General features: G+C 46.4%; 1 protein-coding gene across 4 annotated transcripts in view; it reads left to right on the top strand.

Annotated features, from left to right (window-relative positions):
• Window positions 1–1,847: 1,847 nt before the first annotated feature.
• Window positions 1,848–24,172, top strand: part of LOC128690500 (receptor-type tyrosine-protein phosphatase H) — a 59,099-nt gene continuing 36,774 nt past the window's right edge. For all 4 annotated transcript variants that reach the window (XM_070089586.1, XM_070089585.1, XM_070089587.1 and 1 more), the window contains exons 1-2: window positions 1,848–2,026; window positions 6,682–6,715. In XM_070089586.1, the coding sequence (XP_069945687.1) occupies window positions 1,934–2,026; window positions 6,682–6,715 (127 nt within the window). In that variant the 5' untranslated portion in view covers window positions 1,848–1,933. The remainder of the gene's footprint in view (window positions 2,027–6,681; window positions 6,716–24,172) is intronic.

The following is a 24,172-nucleotide window of genomic DNA, read 5'->3' as shown; positions in this document are numbered from 1 at the left end:
CATCACTAGTGATACATTTACTTCGCAGTATTATTCTGTGGTGATATTCGTGTTATATCATTAAATTATAGACTTAAGATTATGGAAATTTGTGATGTATGAGAATAAAATGAGATATACACAAGAGATGAAGAATGAAATACACCTGAGAGTTAATTAGAAGTATGTAGAGTACTCAGGTACACAATTATGATAGTAAATGCTTATATCATATGGAAATGTTTATAATTTAGTAAGTGCAGCACCACTTGATTAAAATAAAACTGAGAAACCCTTGCAGGATCGATTTTATATGTTTGCAGGTGTTCAGTGGCAGTGAGATGGTTGGCAGGGTCGATTTAATATGTTTGCAGGTGTTCAGTGGCAGTGAGATGGTTGGCAGGGTCGATTTAATATGTTTGCAGGTGTTCAGTGGCAGTGAGATGGTTGGCAGGATCGATTTAATATGTTTACAGGTGTTCAGTGGCAGTGAGATGGTTGGCAGGATCGATTTAATATGTTTACAGGTGTTCAGTGGCAGTGAGATGGTTGGCAGGATCGATTTAATATGTTTGCAGGTGTTCAGTGGCAGTGAGATGGTTGGCAGGATCGATTTAACATGTTTGCAGGTGTTCAGTGGCAGTGAGATGGTTGGCAGGATCGATTTAACATGTTTGCAGGTGTTCAGTGGCAGTGAGATGGTTGTGGCATAAGGTCAGTGATGTTGATAATAACATCAAGAGAGAAATAAATGGCATAAAATACCGACACAATGGAAATATAAACACATATGCAGTATAATGTGATCCTTTATTGACTACGTTTCGCCCACACAGTGGGCTTTTTCAAAACTCAAACAGATCTGTTAGTGACTTGAAAAAGCCCACTGTGTGGGCGAAACGTAGTCAATAAAGGATCACATTATACTGCATATGTGTTTATATTTCCACCATCAAGAGAGACACTGAGATAATTAGATAATTATCTACCATTATCGCCTCAAAATAATTACTTGATACTTTGTTTTTTTTAATAAAGGGGGAACTTAGCTTCGATGTTCCATGGATATATAACATCAGTAAGACAGGTAACATTTGTCAGGAAACAGGACAAGTGTTTCCCGACGCCGGTCTTAGTCATTTGATGACCCACCACTGCAGCTTTCGGCTATTTAACCGATGCCTTCCACTGGCTTACTGGTCCACCCGTTTAAAAATTATAGTTGTGATTATAATAATTTTTAATATTTCGGTAAAACAGTGATTGTTTTATCACTGATTCCCAGTATCGGTACTGTGGGTTTTGTTTTTTTGATTTAGGTTGTCAGTATGACAATGGCTTCACTGGGAGACAAATCAATAAACTACCATCACCAATTCTATTTCTATAAATCAGAAGCGAATTTCAAACAGTTATTACTAATAAGTTTCTTCTAAGTTATTCTAAATCATAGAGAAAACTTTACATGCAATAAGTGTTTACTAAATGGTAGTGTGTCTGTCTAGTATAATCATAACTATAGTTTTTAAAGGGGTGGACTGGTAAGCCAGCGGAAGGCCTCAGTCAGATGACGAAAAGCTCTAGTTGTGGGTCATTTGCCTAAGAACCTCGTCAGGAAATACTTGTTTTTGTTTGCTGACAAATCTTACCTAACCTAACCTGTCTAGTAAGTGTAGGATTAAACGCTATATTACCCATCAGGATTAAGCGCTTTATAAGAAATATACAACGTTTATCATTGTACACAATATTCCACTTAAATACCTCTATGCCAAAAAAAAAAAATCACATAAAATTTGTATATCTGTTATTATCAGATAAGAGAGGCAACTGTTGCTTGGTTATCAGTAATCATGTAATGATAAAGGTCTGAGGACACACACAGTGTGTAGTCTGGTGTTCAACCATTTCAAGTGACAATCCTCTTCACTACAACAAGGAATAATAATTCGCCATGAAGCTTTTCTGTAGCTTACTGCAGCTGCTTCTGTACCTGGCGGTGACGGGGCGATACAATCATGCATACTTCCAGCACTTGTTTTACCAGGTGATTACGAGCACTTACTGTTATGGTATTATGCAGGTTGTCACTCCCGGGACTGGGAGTAAGTGCTGTAACGATCCCGTGAAAGTAGTCACTCCCAGAACTATAATTTTTATCCATTGGCTATTTCTGCGGTTTAGTTAAAGTAGTTCCAACTAGAGCACTGCCTTACTATTCCCAGTAACTATCATGGTTCCCCGCAAGTGGTCTGTCCCATTGACTACTTCCACGGCACCGTTGGTAATCAACCTAAAATTCAGCTCTGCTTATCCAATGACAATTTTCACTGTACCGTGTATGAAATTCGACAGCACCACATTACTTAACAATCATCATAGTAAGACCATACCCCCGGCCGGGATTGAACCCGCGGTCAGAGAGTCTCAAAACTCCAGCCCGTCGCGTTAGCCACTAGACCAGCTAGCCACAATAAGATTCATCCAACTAGGTATATTTCTACACCATAGGAAGGTTAGCACAGGCACCTCTGTGACCACAAATGCAAGTTTTTACAGACGAATCTCCAGCTAGCGTGGCCGTGACGAACTCTAGCTCAAGTCCCTTCACTGCCGTCAACATGACTTAAGAAATCGTAGTAAGACTGTCATTCCTGCCATGATTGTGGCTACAGGATGTTGAATGTTTTTTTAGTATTATTGATGCTATAATACTGAATTCAATTACGAGGCAAAGCATAAAATTATGTAATATTTAACGTTCAGTGATGATGGACCCATGGCGAGTGAGTCATAAAATCTAAAATTCACTAACCATGGATTAAAGCCCCACCCGTTCTGTGATTTGTTTAAAATCGAGTAATTACGATTTCGTGAATCACGATAGCCTTTCATTATATTATAAAAATCTTAATGTTTACAAGCTTGATTCATTGTGGACCTGTAAGCCAGCGGAGCCCTAACATGATGACAGCTTCAGTGACCTAAGGCCTTAGGTCTTAGTCATTTGTTTTGATTCTTGATTCAAGAATCTTACCTAACCTGACGGTACTTGGTGTCAGTCATGGCTGCATCAACGGTAGAATACAATTATACGTAGTGAATATTATTTTAGAGTGATATATGTGAGACTGAATAAATTAAGAGAGGCAGGTTAAATACTGTGCAAGAAAGGTATAAAATACCGACAATATGAAAGTTAAGACACATGTGCAACATCTGGGTATCTTTATTGTAGACGTTTCGCCATCCAGTGGCTTTATCAATACAGATTCTAGGACATAATTAAAAGATAGTAGAACTATATACAAAAGATGAGGTAATCAGTCCCTCAGCTTTGGAGTTAGTGTTCACAGCATCGTGGTGGAGGAAGACTGGCGGTTATATAGGCGTCACTGGATAAGGACGTGTAGCAGACGAGGGCTACAACTGACTCATCCCTTTGGGAAGGACCTACTTCCACTGGGGAATCCCGCCTACCAGTGACTATGCCCTCGTCTGCTACACGTCCTTATCCACTGACGCCTATATAACCGCCAGTCTTCTTGCCTTTGCTCCAGATTCTCCTCCACCACGATGCTGTGAACACTAACTCCAAGGCTGAGGGACTGATTACCTCATCTTTTGTGTATAGTTCTACTGTCTTCTAATTATGTCCTAGAATCTGTATTGATGAAGCCACTGGATGGCGAAACGTCTACAATAAAGATATCCAGATGTTGCACATGTGTCTTAACTTTCAGGTTAAATACTGTTATTAAGTATTACTAACACCATAGGAAGGTTAGCATAGGCACCACTGTGCCTATGCTAACATTCCAATGGTATTATTATTATTATTATTAAAGATTCGCCGGTATTCTCCCGGCCCGGGCCTTTTCCAAGTGGTGGCCCGGCCTTGGCTCCCTCTTTAGGGAGTGTCTGAGACCTAAGTCTCCCATGGGAGGAGGCACAAGTACCTCCTCATCTTTGGGACCAACTGTCCCCAGGCCTAGCCACAAGCTAGGCTTCTCTGGTCAGCCATCCCCGCCCCAAGGGAACTAATGGGAATGACAGTCTTGTGAGCTGCAAGCTCTGGCTCAGGCACCTACCGTACCCTAGAAGGGCTGGGCATGGTGTCGATCCATTCTAATGGTGTAGAAACATCCTTAACTGGATGAATCTTATTGTAACCAGTTGTCCCAGTGGCTAGCACATCAGTCTGAAGTTTCATGACTCTCTGATCGCGGGTTCTATCCCCACCCGTGGTATGCAACTGGAGAATGCCTCTTCAGATCAACTTCAAATTTTTAACAATTATTAAATAACTAATAATTGTTGGTTTCCACAGGATAATAAAGACCTGGTGTTATCAGCTGATTCAGGCTGAAAAAAGATGACAGCCTATAAGCATAGGCTGTTTAGGTGAAAATTTTAAATTTTAGTGAAAAAAAAAGACGAAATCGTTGAACTCAGAACAATTACTGGAGAATGATTCTTCTGATAGGCTTCAAACTTTCAGTTTTAATAGACTTTTATTAGAAGAAATGCTGGTTTTCACACCGAACTATGGAAATTTTAAGGTTGCCAATTTCAGTAAATAAATTTATCTCCAAGTAATAAGTCATTGAAAGGTTAATGTATTTTAAATGGGAATATTATTTATTAAAGTTGTGATTTACAATTACCAATTTACCAAGTTATAGATTTTTATCAAATTGAACTTCGTTACAAAGAAAAATATATCAGATTTTTTTTCTTGAGTAGTAGAGAGTTTTAAATAGAACAGAAGTGCAAAATAGAAAATGAAATTTTGTTTGAAAACTCTGGTTTTTATAGTATTTTTATTTTTCACCCTTAATTAAATACTATTCGGCTTAATGGAGCAGCAAGTTGTTAAGTACAGTGATGTTATTTCCGCTAACTTGTTGTAAAACCATACCCCCGGCTGGGATTGAACCCGCGGTCATAGAGTCTCAAAACTCCAGCCCGTCGCGTTAGCCACTAGACCAGCTAGCCACAATAAGATTCATCCAACTAGGTATATTTCTACGCCATAGGAAAGTTAGCACAGGCACCTCTGTGACCACAAATGCAAGTTTTTACAGACGAATCTCCAGCTAGCGTGGCCGTGACGAACTCTAGCTCAAGTCTAGCTGGTCTAGTGGCTAACGCGACGGGCTGGAGTTTTGAGACTCTATGACCGCGGGTTCAATCCCGGCCGGGGGTATGGTTTGTTTGCAATCGTGTCATTACGATTTCTTGAGTCTTGTTGTAAAAATTTTTTGTATAGTATCAGAACGAGAGGTTCTGATACTTTTAAAATTATTAACCATGATCAACTGTCAATATAACAAGTGGTATTGATTACTGACAAGTTGGTAAGACACACGTGTAGCAGTTAGGTATCTTTATTCTGAAACGTTCCGTCTACACAGTAGGCTTCTGCAGTCGAATATAGAGGAGGCAGCAGAAACAGTAGAGATGTGAAGACAGTGTAATCAGTCCATTGCCTTGGAAGGCATAGTTTTGAGAAGGTCAGTCCCTCAGCCTGGAGGAGAGTTCTGTTCCATAGTCTGGCCAGAGTCAGTGTACTGGGTGATCCAACAGTCCGGCCAGAGTCAGTGTACTGGGTGATCCAACAGTCCGGCCAGAGTCAGCGTACTGGGTGATCCCGGCCAGAGTCAGCGTACTGGGTGATCCAACAGCTCGGCCAGAGTCAGCGTACTGGGTGATCCAACAGTCCGGCCAGAGTCAGTGTACTGGGTGATCCAACAGTCCGGCCAGAGTCAGTGTACTGGGTGATCCAACAGTCCGGCCAGAGTCAGTGTACTGGGTGATCCAACAGTCCGGCCAGAGTCAGTGTACTGGGTGATCCAACAGTCCGGCCAGAGTCAGTGTACTGGGTGATCCAACAGTCCGGCCAGAGTCAGTGTACTGGGTGATCCAACAGCTCGGCCAGAGTCAGCGTACTGGGTGATCCCGGCCAGAGTCAACGTACTGGGTGATCCCGGCCAGAGTCAGCGTACTGGGTGATCCCGGCCAGAGTCAGCGTACTGGGTGATCCAACACTTCGGCCAGAGTCAGCGTACTGGGTGATCCCGGCCAGAGTCAGTGTACTGGGTGATCCAACAGTCCGGCCAGAGTCAGCGTACTGGGTGATCCAACAGTCTGGCCAGAGTCAGCGTACTGGGTGATCCAACAGTCTGGCCAGAGTCAGCGTACTGGGTGATCCCGGCCAGAGTCAGTGTACTGGGTGATCCAACAGTCCGGCCAGAGTCAGCGTACTGGGTGATCCAACAGTCTGGCCAGAGTCAGCGTACTGGGTGATCCAACACTCCGGCCAGAGTCAGCGTACTGGGTGATCCAACACTCCGGCCAGAGTCAGTGTACTGGGTGATCCAACACTCCGGCCAGAGTCAGTGTACTGGGTGATCCAACACTCCGGCCAGAGTCAGTGTACTGGGTGATCCAACAGTCCGGCCAGAGTCAGCGTACTGGGTGATCCAACACTCCGGCCAGAGTCAGTGTACTGGGTGATCCAACACTCCTAGTACCTTCCAGTTGCCTTAAACTCAAAACTTATAACATGGTAACTTCTAAACATTTAACACTTTTCTGGAATTTGTAACTCATTCCATATTAGTTATTATGGTAGATAATGGTGTTGCAACTAAACATATTACATTACCTTCGTTGTTTATGCATTTTTTCTTCTTCCAGATCGATGACGTCTACTATGTTGAAATACCTGAAGGTAATTATTTATTTTGCATTTATTTTCACCCAGTCTTCAGAAGCAGTCATCAATATAGGTGTTATATATATATATATATATTGTGATTGCGGATTTATTCTTCGTATTAGGAAGACAAATAACTGCCGACAACTTGGGTTAAGCGGACACATTCACTTAGATCAAGACGTTTCGGCCTCTGGACGTCAGTAACTAATAATACATAACTTTGTAATGATGGAGACCTATGGGCCAAAATGTCTCCAATAATGTTGTCTTAAGTGGACGTATTTGTGTCCATTTCTCCGAATAATTTTTTTTTCCAGTTAAAACTGTTGTGAATTACCATCTATTTTTTTTTTTTTGACGATATCGACTTTTAATCTAAGAAAACGTTTTGTTTTTTAATAATAATAATTTATTATATAATTATTATTATTATTATGATAGTAATAAAACTAAGAATAATAATTATAGTAATAAAATTAATAATAAATTATGATTATTATTTGTAAAGTAAAAGGACACAAGTGCAACTAATGTGACATTTTATTGTGGCAACGTTTCGCTCTCCAGGAGCTTTATCAAGCCGGGAGATAAAGCTCCTGGAGAGCGAAACGTTGCCACAATAAAATGTCACATTAGTTGCACTTGTGTCCTTTTGCTTTACAAATTGTAGGTAATTCTACCAACTTTATTATGATTATTATTGCAAGCAAGACGGACAACTTAATGAACGAGACACATGTACAACACCTACGTATCTTTTCTCGTTTTACCAGCATAGCGATCATCTTTACTTCGATACAAATGATAACACTGGAGACATTAAAAGGAAAAATAACTGAGGACATCGATTCCTCAGCCATGACAGGTGGTGGTCAGTCCTTCACTTTAAGGCAGAGGCATGCGTCTCAAACTTATATACTAGAGCAATAGTGACGTGTAGTAGTTGAAGGTGGCGTCACAAGTGTACGTGGACCACTAGTGGGTCATGCTGGATGGTGGTCCCATGCTCCAGTGAGCTGGTATTTCTGACAAGAATCATACTGATGGTGTTCAGTAGTAACAATTAATAAGTCACATGTGAAACACTTGCGTAATTTTTATGCCTAAGGTTTCGCCTGGGCAGCACAGTTCTTCAGTCGAATACTGGCGTATAAAGCAATGAGTTGTTGGGGGGTGATCAGCCTTGACAGGAGGTACTCAGTCCCTTAGCCTTAAGCAGAGGTAGATATTTAGGTATTAGTCTTGTTAGGAAACAGGACAAGTGTTTCCTGACGCGAGTCTGTCATATGATGACCCACAGCTGGAGCTTTTGGTCAGCTGATTGAGGCCTTCCGCTGGCTTGCCGGTCCAACCATTCAAAACTTATAATTATGATTATAACCAATTGTTTATCTTAAGCAGAGGTATACTTCCAGACCTTGTATACTGGAGCAGAAGTGAGGTATACTTCCAGACCTTGTATACTGGAGCAGAAGTGAGGTGTACTTCCAGACCTTGTATACTGGAGCAGAAGTGAGGTATACTTCCAGACCTTGTATACTGGAGCAGAAGTGAGGTATACTACCAGACCTTGTATACTGGAGCAGAAGTGAGGTGTACTTCCAGACCTTGTATACTGGAGCAGAAGTGAGGTATACTACCAGACCTTGTATACTGGAGCAGAAGTGAGGTATACTACCAGACCTTGTATACTGGAGCAGAAGTGAGGTATACTTCCAGACCTTGTATACTGGAGCAGAAGAGAGGTGTACTTCCAGACCTTGTATACTGGAGCAGAAGTGAGGTATACTTCCAGACCTTGTATACTGGAGCAGAAGTGAGGTATACTTCCAGACCTTGTTTACCGGAGCAGAAGTGAGGTATACTTCCAGACCTTGTATACTGGAGCAGAAGTGAGGTATACTTCCAGACCTTGTATACTGGAGCAGAAGTGAGGTATACTTCCAGACCTTGTATACTGGAGCAGAAGTGAGGTATACTTCCAGACCTTGTATACTGGAGCAGAAGTGAGGCATACTTCCAGACCTTGTATACTGGAGCAGAAGTGAGGTATACTTCCAGACCTTGTATACTGGAGCAGAAGTGAGGTATACTACCAGACTTTGTATACTGGAGCAGAAGTGAGGTATACTTCCAGACCTTGTATACTGGAGCAGAAGTGAGGTATACTTCCAGACCTTGTATACTGGAGCAGAAGTGAGGTATACTTCCAGACCTTGTATACTGGAGCAGAAGTGAGGTATACTTCCAGACCTTGTATACTGGAGCAGAAGTGAGGTATACTTCCAGACCTTGTATACTGGAGCAGAAGTGAGGTATACTTCCAGACCTTGTATACTGGAGCAGAAGTGAGGTATACTTCCAGACCTTGTATACTGGAGCAGAAGTGAGGTATACTTCCAGACCTTGTTTACCGGAGCAGAAGTGAGGTATACTTCCAGACCTTGTATACTGGAGCAGAAGTGAGGTATACTACCAGACTTTGTATACTGGAGCAGAAGTGAGGTATACTTCCAGACCTTGTATACTGGAGCAGAAGTGAGGTATACTACCAGACTTTGTATACTGGAGCAGAAGTGAGGTATACTACCAGACTTTGTATACTGGAGCAGAAGTGAGGTATACTACCAGACTTTGTATACTGGAGCAGAAGTGAGGTATACTACCAGACTTTGTATACTGGAGCAGAAGTGAGGTATACTACCAGACTTTGTATACTGGAGCAGAAGTGAGGTATACTACCAGACTTTGTATACTGGAGCAGAAGTGAGGTATACTTCCAGACCTTGTATACTGGAGCAGAAGTGAGGTATACTACCAGACTTTGTATACTGGAGCAAAAGTGAGGTATACTACCAGACTTTGTATACTGGAGCAGAAGTGAGGTATACTTCCAGACCTTGTATACTGGAGCAGAAGTGAGGTATACTTCCAGACTTTGTATACTGGAGCAGAAGTGAGGTATACTTCCAGACCTTGTATACTGGAGCAGAAGTGAGGTATACTTCCAGACCTTGTATACTGGAGCAGAAGTGAGGTATACTTCCAGACTTTGTATACTGGAGCAGGAGTGAGGTATACTTCCAGACCTTGTATACTGGAGCAGAAGTGAGGTATACTTCCAGACCTTGTATACTGGAGCAGAAGTGAGGTATACTTCCAGACCTTGTATACTGGAGCAGAAGTGAGGTATACTTCCAGACCTTGTATACTGGAGCAGAAGTGAGGTATACTTCCAGACCTTGTATACTGGAGCAGAAGTGAGGTATACTTCCAGACCTTGTATACTGGAGCAGAAGTGAGGTATACTTCCAGACCTTGTATACTGGAGCAGAAGTGAGGTATACTTCCAGACCTTGTATACTGGAGCAGAAGTGAGGTATACTACCAGACTTTGTATACTGGAGCAGAAGTGAGGTATACTTCCAGACCTTGTATACTGGAGCAGAAGTGAGGTATACTTCCAGACCTTGTATACTGGAGCAGAAGTGAGGTATACTTCCAGACCTTGTATACTGGAGCAGAAGTGAGGTATACTTCCAGACCTTGTTTACTGGAGCAGAAGTGAGGTATACTTCCAGACCTTGTATACTGGAGCAGAAGTGAGGTATACTTCCAGACCTTGTATACTGGAGCAGAAGTGAGGTATACTTCCAGACCTTGTATACTGGAGCAGAAGTGAGGTATACTTCCAGACCTTGTATACTGGAGCAGAAGTGAGGTATACTTCCAGACCTTGTATACTGGAGCAGAAGTGAGGTATACTTCCAGACCTTGTATACTGGAGCAGAAGTGAGGTATACTTCCAGACCTTGTATACTGGAGCAGAAGTGAGGTATACTTCCAGACCTTGTATACTGGAGCAGAAGTGAGGTATACTTCCAGACCTTGTATACTGGAGCAGAAGTGAGGTATACTTCCAGACCTTGTATACTGGAGCAGAAGTGAGGTATACTACCAGACTTTGTATACTGGAGCAGAAGTGAGGTATACTTCCAGACCTTGTATACTGGAGCAGAAGTGAGGTATACTTCCAGACCTTGTATACTGGAGCAGAAGTGAGGTATACTTCCAGACCTTGTATACTGGAGCAGAAGTGAGGTATACTACCAGACTTTGTATACTGGAGCAGAAGTGAGGTATACTTCCAGACCTTGTATACTGGAGCAGAAGTGAGGTATACTTCCAGACCTTGTATACTGGAGCAGAAGTGAGGTATACTACCAGACTTTGTATACTGGAGCAGAAGTGAGGTATACTTCCAGACCTTGTATACTGGAGCAGAAGTGAGGTATACTTCCAGACCTTGTATACTGGAGCAGAAGTGAGGTATACTTCCAGACCTTGTATACTGGAGCAGAAGTGAGGTATACTTCCAGACCTTGTATACTGGAGCAGAAGTGAGGTATACTTCCAGACCTTGTATACTGGAGCAGAAGTGAGGTATACTTCCAGACCTTGTATACTGGAGCAGAAGTGAGGTATACTTCCAGACCTTGTATACTGGAGCAGAAGTGAGGTATACTTCCAGACCTTGTATACTGGAGCAGAAGTGAGGTATACTTCCAGACCTTGTATACTGGAGCAGAAGTGAGGTATACTTCCAGACCTTGTATACTGGAGCAGAAGTGAGGTATACTTCCAGACCTTGTATACTGGAGCAGAAGTGAGGTATACTTCCAGACCTTGTACACTGGAGCAGAAGTGAGGTATACTACCAGACTTTGTATACTGGAGCAGAAGTGAGGTATACTTCCAGACCTTGTATACTGGAGCAGAAGTGAGGTATACTTCCAGACCTTGTATACTGGAGCAGAAGTGAGGTATACTTCCAGACCTTGTATACTGGAGCAGAAGTGAGGTATACTACCAGACTTTGTATACTGGAGCAGAAGTGAGGTATACTTCCAGACCTTGTATACTGGAGCAGAAGTGAGGTATACTACCAGACTTTGTATACTGGAGCAGAAGTGAGGTATACTTCCAGACCTTGTATACTGGAGCAGAAGTGAGGTATACTTCCAGACCTTGTATACTGGAGCAGAAGTGAGGTATACTTCCAGACCTTGTATACTGGAGCAGAAGTGAGGTATACTTCCAGACCTTGTATACTGGAGCAGAAGTGAGGTATACTTCCAGACCTTGTATACTGGAGCAGAAGTGAGGTATACTACCAGACTTTGTATACTGGAGCAGAAGTGAGGTATACTTCCAGACCTTGTATACTGGAGCAGAAGTGAGGTATACTTCCAGACCTTGTATACTGGAGCAGAAGTGAGGTATACTTCCAGACCTTGTATACTGGAGCAGAAGTGAGGTATACTTCCAGACCTTGTATACTGGAGCAGAAGTGAGGTATACTTCCAGACCTTGTATACTGGAGCAGAAGTGAGGTATACTACCAGACTTTGTATACTGGAGCAGAAGTGAGGTATACTTCCAGACCTTGTATACTGGAGCAGAAGTGAGGTATACTTCCAGACCTTGTATACTGGAGCAGAAGTGAGGTATACTTCCAGACCTTGTATACTGGAGCAGAAGTGAGGTATACTTCCAGACCTTGTATACTGGAGCAGAAGTGAGGTATACTTCCAGACCTTGTATACTGGAGCAGAAGTGAGGTATACTACCAGACTTTGTATACTGGAGCAGAAGTGAGGTATACTTCCAGACCTTGTATACTGGAGCAGAAGTGAGGTATACTTCCAGACCTTGTATACTGGAGCAGAAGTGAGGTATACTACCAGACCTTGTATACTGGAGCAGAAGTGAGGTATACTTCCAGACCTTGTATACTGGAGCAGAAGTGAGGTATACTTCCAGACCTTGTATACTGGAGCAGAAGTGAGGTATACTTCCAGACCTTGTATACTGGAGCAGAAGTGAGGTATACTTCCAGACCTTGTATACTGGAGCAGAAGTGAGGTATACTTCCAGACCTTGTATACTGGAGCAGAAGTGAGGTATACTACCAGACCTTGTATACTGGAGCAGAAGTGAGGTATACTTCCAGACCTTGTATACTGGAGCAGAAGTGAGGTATACTTCCAGACCTTGTATACTGGAGCAGAAGTGAGGTATACTTCCAGACCTTGTATACTGGAGCAGAAGTGAGGTATACTTCCAGACCTTGTATACTGGAGCAGAAGTGAGGTATACTTCCAGACCTTGTATACTGGAGCAGAAGTGAGGTATACTTCCAGACCTTGTATACTGGAGCAGAAGTGAGGTATACTTCCAGACCTTGTATACTGGAGCAGAAGTGAGGTATACTTCCAGACCTTGTATACTGGAGCAGAAGTGAGGTATACTTCCAGACCTTGTATACTGGAGCAGAAGTGAGGTATACTTCCAGACCTTGTATACTGGAGCAGAAGTGAGGTATACTTCCAGACCTTGTATACTGGAGCAGAAGTGAGGTATACTACCAGACTTTGTATACTGGAGCAGAAGTGAGGTATACTTCCAGACCTTGTATACTGGAGCAGAAGTGAGGTATACTTCCAGACCTTGTATACTGGAGCAGAAGTGAGGTATACTTCCAGACCTTGTATACTGGAGCAGAAGTGAGGTATACTACCAGACTTTGTATACTGGAGCAGAAGTGAGGTATACTTCCAGACCTTGTATACTGGAGCAGAAGTGAGGTATACTTCCAGACCTTGTATACTGGAGCAGAAGTGAGGTATACTACCAGACTTTGTATACTGGAGCAGAAGTGAGGTATACTTCCAGACCTTGTATACTGGAGCAGAAGTGAGGTATACTTCCAGACCTTGTATACTGGAGCAGAAGTGAGGTATACTTCCAGACCTTGTATACTGGAGCAGAAGTGAGGTATACTTCCAGACCTTGTATACTGGAGCAGAAGTGAGGTATACTTCCAGACCTTGTATACTGGAGCAGAAGTGAGGTATACTTCCAGACCTTGTATACTGGAGCAGAAGTGAGGTATACTTCCAGACCTTGTATACTGGAGCAGAAGTGAGGTATACTTCCAGACCTTGTATACTGGAGCAGAAGTGAGGTATACTTCCAGACCTTGTATACTGGAGCAGAAGTGAGGTATACTTCCAGACCTTGTATACTGGAGCAGAAGTGAGGTATACTTCCAGACCTTGTATACTGGAGCAGAAGTGAGGTATACTTCCAGACCTTGTACACTGGAGCAGAAGTGAGGTATACTACCAGACTTTGTATACTGGAGCAGAAGTGAGGTATACTTCCAGACCTTGTATACTGGAGCAGAAGTGAGGTATACTTCCAGACCTTGTATACTGGAGCAGAAGTGAGGTATACTTCCAGACCTTGTATACTGGAGCAGAAGTGAGGTATACTACCAGACTTTGTATACTGGAGCAGAAGTGAGGTATACTTCCAGACCTTGTATACTGGAGCAGAAGTGAGGTATACTACCAGACTTTGTATACTGGAGCAGAAGTGAGGTATACTTCCAGACCTTGTATACTGGAGCAGAAGTGAGGTATACTTCCAGACCTTGTATACTGGAGCAGAAGTGAGGTATACTTCCAGACCTTGTATACTGGAGCAGAAGTGAGGTATACTTCCAGACCTTGTATACTGGAGCAGAAGTGAGGTATACTTCCAGACCTTGTATACTGGAGCAGAAGTGAGGTATACTACCAGACTTTGTATACTGGAGCAGAAGTGAGGTATACTTCCAGACCTTGTATACTGGAGCAGAAGTGAGGTATACTTCCAGACCTTGTATACTGGAGCAGAAGTGAGGTATACTTCCAGACCTTGTATACTGGAGCAGAAGTGAGGTATACTTCCAGACCTTGTATACTGGAGCAGAAGTGAGGTATACTTCCAGACCTTGTATACTGGAGCAGAAGTGAGGTATACTACCAGACTTTGTATACTGGAGCAGAAGTGAGGTATACTTCCAGACCTTGTATACTGGAGCAGAAGTGAGGTATACTTCCAGACCTTGTATACTGGAGCAGAAGTGAGGTATACTTCCAGACCTTGTATACTGGAGCAGAAGTGAGGTATACTTCCAGACCTTGTATACTGGAGCAGAAGTGAGGTATACTTCCAGACCTTGTATACTGGAGCAGAAGTGAGGTATACTTCCAGACCTTGTATACTGGAGCAGAAGTGAGGTATACTTCCAGACCTTGTATACTGGAGCAGAAGTGAGGTATACTTCCAGACCTTGTATACTGGAGCAGAAGTGAGGTATACTTCCAGACCTTGTATACTGGAGCAGAAGTGAGGTATACTTCCAGACCTTGTATACTGGAGCAGAAGTGAGGTATACTTCCAGACCTTGTATACTGGAGCAGAAGTGAGGTATACTTCCAGACCTTGTATACTGGAGCAGAAGTGAGGTATACTTCCAGACCTTGTATACTGGAGCAGAAGTGAGGTATAACACCTGGAAGCGCCGTCACAGGTAACTATACCTCACTAGTGGAAAATATTGTGTCCTGTATGCCAGTGATAACACACTGTGCTGGTGATGCCAGTGATGACACACTGTGCTGGTGATGCCAGTGATGACACACTGTGCTGGTGATGCCAGTGATGACACACTGTGCTGGTGATGCCAGTGATGACACACTGTGCTGGTGATGCCAGTGATGACACACTGTGCTGGTGATGCCAGTGATGACACACTGTGCTGGTGATGCCAGTGATGACACACTGTGCTGGTGATGCCAGTGATGACACACTGTGCTGGTGATGCCAGTGATGACACACTGTGCTGGTGATGCCAGTGATGACACACTGTGCTGGTGATGCCAGTGATGACACACTGTGCTAGTGATGCCAGTGATGACACACTGTGCTGGTGATGCCAGTGATGACACACTGTGCTGGTGATGCCAGTGATGACACACTGTGCTGGTGATGCCAGTGATGACACACTGTGCTGGTGATGCCAGTGATGACACACTGTGCTGGTGATGCCAGTGATGACACACTGTGCTGGTGATGCCAGTGATGACACACTGTGCTGGTGATGCCAGTGATGACACACTGTGCTGGTGATGCCAGTGATGACACACTGTGCTAGTGATGCCAGTGATGACACACTGTGCTGGTGATGCCAGTGATGACACACTGTGCTGGTGATGCCAGTGATGACACACTGTGCTGGTGATGCCAGTGATGACACACTGTGCTGGTGATGCCAGTGATGACACACTGTGCTGGTGATGCCAGTGATGACACACTGTGCTGGTGATGCCAGTGATGACACACTGTGCTGATGATGCCAGTGATGACACTGTGCTGGTGATGCCAGTGATGACACACTGTGCTGGTGATGCCAGTGATGACACTGTGCTGGTGATGCCAGTGATGACACACTGTGCTGGTGATGCCAGTGATGACACTGTGCTGGTGATGCCAGTGATGACACACTGTGCTAGTGATGCCAGTGATGACACACTGTGCTGGTGATGCCAGTGATGACACACTGTGCTGGTGATGCCAGTGATGACACACTGTGCTAGTGATGCCAGTGATGACACACTGTACTGGTGATGCCAGTGATAACACACTGTGCTGGTGATGCCAGTGATGACACACTGTGCTGGTGATGCCAGTGATGACACACTGTGCTGGTGATGCCAGTGATGACACACTGTGCTAGTGATGCCAGTGATGACACACTGTACTGGTGATGCCAGTGATAACACACTGTGCTGGTGATGCCAGTGATGACACACTGTGCTGGTGATGCCAGTGATGACACACTGTGCTGGTGATGCCAGTGATGACACACTGTGCTGGTGATGCCAGTGATGACACACTGTGCTGGTGATGCCAGTGATGACACACTGTGCTGGTGATGCCAGTGATGACACACTGTGCTGGTGATGCCAGTGATGACACACTGTGCTGGTGATGCCAGTGATGACACACTGTGCTGGTGATGCCAGTGATGACACACTGTGCTGGTGATGCCAGTGATGACACACTGTGCTGGTGATGCCAGTGATGACACACTGTGCTGGTGATGCCAGTGATGACACACTGTGCTGGTGACGCCAGTGATGACACACTGTGCTGGTGAGGCCAGTGATGACACTGTGCTGGTGATGCCAGTGATGACACACTGTGCTGGTGATGCCAGTGATGACACACTGTGCTGGTGAGGCCAGTGATGACACTGTGCTGGTGATGCCAGTGATGACACACTGTGCTGGTGATGCCAGTGATGACACTGTGCTGGTGATGCCAGTGATGACACTGTGCTGGTGATGCCAGTGATGACACACTGTGCTGGTGATGCCAGTGATGACACTGTGCTGGTGATGCCAGTGATGACACACTGTGCTGGTGAGGCCAGTGATGACACTGTGCTGGTGATGCCAGTGATGACACACTGTGCTGGTGATGCCAGTGATGACACACTGTGCTGGTGATGCCAGTGATGACACACTGTGCTGGTAAGGCCAGTGATGACACTGTGCTGGTGATGCCAGTGATGACACACTGTGCTGGTGATGCCAGTGATGACACACTGTGCTGGTGATGCCAGTGATGACACACTGTGCTGGTGATGCCAGTGATGACACACTGTGCTGGTGATGCCAGTGATGACACACTGTGCTGGTGATGCCAGTGATGACACACTGTGCTGGTGATGCCAGTGATGACACACTGTGCTGGTGATGCCAGTGATGACACACTGTGCTGGTGATGCCAGTGATGACACACTGTGCTGGTGATGCCAGTGATGACACTGTGCTGGTGATGCCAGTGATGACACACTGTGCTGGTGATGCCAGTGATGACACACTGTGCTGGTGACGCCAGTGATGACACACTGTGCTGGTGATGCCAGTGATGACACACTGTGCTGGTGACGCCAGTGATGACACACTGTGCTGGTGATGCCAGTGATGACACACTGTGCTGGTGATGCCAGTGATGACACACTGTGCTGGTGACGCCAGTGATGACGCACTGTGCTGGTGATGCCAGTGATGACACACTGTGCTGGTGAAGCCAGTGATAACACACTGTGCTGGTGATGCCAGTGATAACACACTGTGCTGGTGATGCCAGTGATAACACACTGTGCTGGTGATGCCAGTGATAACACACTGTGCTGGTGATGCCAGTGATGGCACACTGTGCTGGTGATGCCAGTGATGACACACTGTACTGGTGATGCCAGTGATAACACACTGTGCTGGTGATGCCAGTGATGACACACTGTGCTGGTGATGCCAGTGATGACACACTGTGCTGGTGATGCCAGTGATGACACACTGTGCTGGTGATGCCAGTGATGACACACTGTGCTGGTGATGCCAGTGATGACACACTGTGCTGGTGATGCCAGTGATGACACACTGTGCTGGTGATGCCAGTGATGACACACTGTGCTGGTGATGCCAGTGATGACACACTGTGCTGGTGATGCCAGTGATGACACACTGTGCTGGTGATGCCAGTGATGACACACTGTGCTGGTGATGCCAGTGATGACACACTGTGCTGGTGATGCCAGTGATGACACACTGTGCTGGTGATGCCAGTGATGACACACTGTACTGGTGATGCCAGTGATGACACACTGTACTGGTGATGCCAGTGATGACACACTGTACTGGTGATGCCAGTGATGACACACTGTACTGGTGATGCCAGTGATGACACACTGTACTGGTGATGCCAGTGATGACACACTGTGCTGGTGATGCCAGTGATGACACACTGTGCTGGTGATGCCAGTGATGACACACTGTACTGGTGATGCCAGTGATGACACACTGTACTGGTGATGCCAGTGATGACACACTGTACTGGTGATGCCAGTGATGACACACTGTACTGGTGATGCCAGTGATGACACACTGTACTGGTGATGCCAGTGATGACACACTGTGCTGGTGATGCCAGTGATGACACACTGTGCTGGTGATGCCAGTGATGACACACTGTGCTGGTGATGCCAGTGATGACACACTGTGCTGGTGATGCCAGTGATGACACACTGTGCTGGTGATTCCAGTGATGACACACTGTGCTGGTGATGCCAGTGATGACACACTGTGCTGGTGATGCCAGTGATGACACACTGTGCTGGTGATGCCAGTGATGACACACTGTGCTGGTGATGCCAGTGATGACACACTGTGCTGGTGATGCCAGTGATGACACACTGTGCTGGTGACGCCAGTGATGACACACTGTGCTGGTGATGCCAGTGATGACACACTGTGCTGGTGATGCCAGTGATGACACACTGTGCTGGTGATGCCAGTGATGACACACTGTGCTGGTGATGCCAGTGATGACACACTGTGCTGGTGATGCCAGTGATGACACACTGTGCTGGTGATGCCAGTGATAACACACTGTGCTGGTGATGCCAGTGATGACACACTGTGCTGGTGATGCCAGTGATGACACACTGTGCTGGTCATGCCAGTGATGACACACTGTGCTGGTGATGCCAGTGATGACACACTGTGCTGGTGATGCCAGTGATGACACACTGTGCTGGTGATGCCAGTGATGACACACTGTGCTGGTGATGCCAGTGATAACACACTGTGCTGGTGATGCCAGTGATGACACACTGTGCTGGTGATGCCAGTGATGACGCACTGTGCTGGTGATGCCAGTGATGACACACTGTGTTGGTGATGCCAGTGATGACACACTGTGCTGGTGATGCCAGTGATGACACACTGTGCTGGTGATGCCAGTGATGACACACTGTGCTGGTGATGCCAGTGATGACACACTGTGCTGGTGATGCCAGTGATAACACACTGTGCTGGTGATGCCAGTGATGACACACTTTGCTGGTGATGCCAGTGATGACACACTGTGCTGGTGATGCCAGAGATGACACACTGTGCTGGTGATGCCAGTGATAACACACTGTGCTGGTGATGCCAGTGATAACACATTGTGCTGGTGATGCCAGTGATAACACACTGTGCTAGTGATGCCAGTGATGACACACTGTGCTGGTGATGCCAGTGATGACACACTGTGCTAGTGATGCCAGTGATGACACACTGTGCTGGTGATGCCAGTGATGACACACTGTGCTGGTGATGCCAGTGATAACACACTGTGCTAGTGATGCCAGAGATGACACACTGTGCTGGTGATGCCAGTGATAACACACTGTGCTGGTGACGCCAGTGATGACACACTGTGCTGGTGATGCCAGTGATGACACACTGGGCTGGTGATGCCAGAGATGACACACTGTGCTGGTGATGCCAGTGATAACACACTGTTCTGGTGATGCCAGTGATGACACATTGTGCTGGTGATGCCAGTGATGACACACTGTGCTAGTGATGCCAGTGATGACACACTGTGCTGGTGATGCCAGTGATAACACACTGTGCTGGTGATGCCAGTGATGACACACTGTGCTAGTGATGCCAGTGATAACACACTGTGCTGGTGATGCCAGTGATGACACACTGTGCTGGTGATGCCAGTGATGACACACTGTGCTGGTGATGCCAGTGATGACACACTGTGCTGGTGATGCCAGTGATGACACACTGTGCTTGTGATGCCAGTGATGACACACTTTGCTGGTGATGCCAATGATGACACACTGTGCTGGTGATGCCAGTGATGACACACTGTACTGGTGATGCCAGTGATGACACACTGTGCTGGTGATGCCAGTGATGACACACTGTGCTGGTGATGCCAGTGATGACACACTGTGCTGGTGATGCCAATGATGACACACTGTGCTGGTGATGCCATTGATGACACACTGTGCTGGTGATGCCAGTGATGACACACTGTGCTGGTGATGCCAGTGATGACACACTGTGCTGGTGATGCTAGTGATGACACACTGTGCTGGTGATGCCAGTGATGACACACTGTGCTGGTGATGCCAGTGATGACACACTGTACTGGTGATGCCAGTGATGACACACTGTGCTGGTGATGCCAGTGATGACACACTGTGCTGGTGATGCCAGTGATGACACACTGTGCTGGTGATGCCAATGATGACACACTGTGCTGGTGATGCCATTGATGACACACTTTGCTGGTGATGCCAGTGATGACACACTGTGCTGGTGATGCCAGTGATGACACACTGTGTTGGTGATGCTAGTGATGACACACTGTGCTGGTGATGCCAGTGATGACACACTGTGCTGGTGATGCCAGTGATGACACACTGTGTTGGTGATGCCAGTGATGACACACTGTGCTGGTGATGCCAGTGATGACACACTGTGCTGGTGATGCCAGTGATGACACAGTGTGCTGGTGATGCCAGTGATGACACAGTGTGCTGGTGATGCCAGTGATGACACAGTGTGCTGGTGATGCCAATGATGACATTGTGCTGGTAATGCCAGTGATGACACACTGTGTTGGTGATGCCAGTGATGACACACTGTGCTGGTGATGCCAGTGATGACACAGTGTGCTGGTGATGCCAGTGATGACACAGTGTGCTGGTGATGCCAGTGATGACACAGTGTGCTGGTGATGCCAATGATGACATTGTGCTGGTAATGCCAGTGATGACACACTGTGTTGGTGATGCCAGTGATGACACACTGTGCTGGTGATGCCAATGATGACATACTGTGCTGGTGATGCTAGTGATGACACACTGTGCTGGTGATGCCAGTGATGACACACTGTGTTGGTGATGCCAGTGATGACACACTGTGTTGGTGATGCCAGTGATGACACACTGTGTTGGTGATGCCAGTGATGACACACTGTGTTGGTGATGCCAGTGATGACACACTGTGTTGGTGATGCCAGTGATGACACACTGTGCTGGTGATGCCAGTGATGACACACTGTGCTGGTGATGCCAGTGATGACACTGCGCTGATGATACCAGTGATGACACACTGTGCTGGTGATGCCAGTGATGACACGCACTGCGCTGTTGATGCCATTGATGACACACACTGCACTGGTGACGCCAGTGATGACATACTGCGCTGGTGATGCCAGTGATGACACGCACTGCGCTGTTGATGACAATGATGACACACACTGCACTGGTGACGCCAGTGATGACATACTGCGCTGGTGACGCCAGTGATGACATACTGCGCTGGTGATGCCAGTGATGACACACTGTGTTGGTGACGCCAGTGATGACGCACTGTGCTGGTGATGCCAGTGATGACACACTGTGCTAGTGATGCCAGTGATGACACACTGTGCTGGTGATGCCAGTGATGACACACTGTGTTGGTGACGCCAGTGATGACACACTGTGCTGGTGATGCCAGTGATAACACACTGTGCTGGTGATGCCAGTGATGACACACTGTGCTGGTGATGCCAGGGATGACACACTGTGCTGGTGATGCCAGTGATAACACACTGTGCTGGTGATGCCAGTGATGACACACTGTGTTGGTGACGCCAGTGATGACACACTGTGCTGGTGATGCCAGTGATGACACACTGTGCTAGTGATGCCAGTGATGACACACTGCACTGGTGATGCCAGTGATGACACACTGTGTTGGTGACGCCAGTGATGACACACTGTGCTGGTGATGCCAGTGATGACACACTGTGTTGGTGACGCCAGTGATGACGCACTGTGCTGGTGATGCCAGTGATGACACACTGTGCTGGTGATGCCAGTGATGACACACTGTGCTGGTGATGCCAGTGATGACACACTGTGCTGGTGATGCCAGTGATGACACACTGTGCTGGTGATGCCAGTGATGACACACTGTGCTAGTGATGCCAGTGATGACACACTGTGCTGGTGATGCCAGTGATGACACACTGTGTTGGTGACGCCAGTGATGACACACTGTGCTGGTGATGCCAGTGATAACACACTGTGCTGGTGATGCCAGTGATGACACACTGTGCTGGTGATGCCAGTGATGACACACTGTGCTGGTGATGCCAGTGATAACACACTGTGCTGGTGATGCCAGGGATGACACACTGTGCTGGTGATGCCAGTGATAACACACTGTGCTGGTGATGCCAGTGATGACACACTGTGCTAGTGATGCCAGGGATGACACACTGTGTTGGTGATGCCAGTGATGACACACTGTGCTGGTGATGCCAGGGATGACACACTGTGTTGGTGACGCCAGTGATGACACACTGTGCTAGTGATGCCAGTGATGACACACTGTGTTGGTGACGCCAGTGATGACACACTGTGCTAGTGATGCCAGTGATGACACACTGTGCTAGTGATGCCAGTGATGACACACTGTGCTGGTGATGCCAGTGATGACACACTGTGCTAGTGATGCCAGTGATGACACACTGTGCTGGTGATGCCAGGGATGACACACTGTGTTGGTGACGCCAGTGATGACACACTGTGTTGGTGACGCCAGTGATGACACACTGTGCTAGTGATGCCAGTGATGACACACTGTGCTAGTGATGCCAGGGATGACACACTGTGTTGGTGACGCCAGTGATGACACACTGTGCTGGTGATGCCAGTGATGACACACTGTGTTGGTGACGCCAGTGATGACACACTGTGCTAGTGACGTCAGTGATGACACTCGCTGCGCTGGTGATGCCAGTGATGACACACACTGTGCTGGTGATGCCAGTGATGACACTCGCTGCGCTGGTGATGCCAGTGATGACACTCGCTGCGCTGGTGATGCCATTGATGGCTCACGCTGCGCTAGTGATGCCAGTGATGACACACACTGTGCTGGTGATGCCAGTGATGACACACTGTGCTGGTGATGCCAGTGATGACACACTGTGCTGGTGATGCCAGTGATGACACACTGTGCTGGTGATGCCAGTGATGACACACTGTGCTGGTGATGCCAGTGATGACACACACTGTGCTGGTGATGCCATTGATGACACATTGCACTGGCTTACCTGGAGTTTACCTGGATAGGGTTTCGGGGGTCAACCCCCCCCGCGGCTCGGTCTGAGACCAGGCCTCATGGTGGATCAGGGTCTGATCAACCACGCTGTTACTGCTGGCCACACGCAAGCTGACGTACAAACCACAGCCCGGTTATTCAGGTACTGACTTTAGGTGTCTGTTCAGCGCCTTCTTAGACAGCCAGGGGTCTATTAGTAATCCTCCTTATGTATGCTGGGAGGCAGTTGAACAGTCTTGGGCCCTGGACACTTATTGTGTTGTCTCTCAATGTACTCGTGGCGCCCCTGCTTTTCATCGGGGGAATGTTGCATTTCCTGCCAAGTCTTTTGCTTCCATAGGGAGTGATTTTCGTGTGTAGGTTTGGTACTAATCCTTCCAGGACCTTCCAAGTGTATATTGTCATGTATCTCTCTCTCCTGAATTCCAGGGAATACAGATCAAGGACTTTCAAGCGTTCCCAGTAATTTAGGTACCTTATCGTACTAATGTGTGCCGTGAAAGTTCTTTGTACACTCTCCAGGTCTGCAATGTCGCCAGCCTTGAAGGGGGCCGTTAGTGTTCAGCAGTATTCCAGCCTAGAGAGAACAAGCAATTTGATGAGA

Source organism: Cherax quadricarinatus, chromosome 29 (genome assembly GCF_038502225.1).
Source record: "Cherax quadricarinatus isolate ZL_2023a chromosome 29, ASM3850222v1, whole genome shotgun sequence".
Taxonomy (NCBI): Eukaryota; Metazoa; Arthropoda; class Malacostraca; order Decapoda; family Parastacidae; genus Cherax; species Cherax quadricarinatus.
This window is presented reverse-complemented; position numbering and strand designations above follow the sequence as displayed.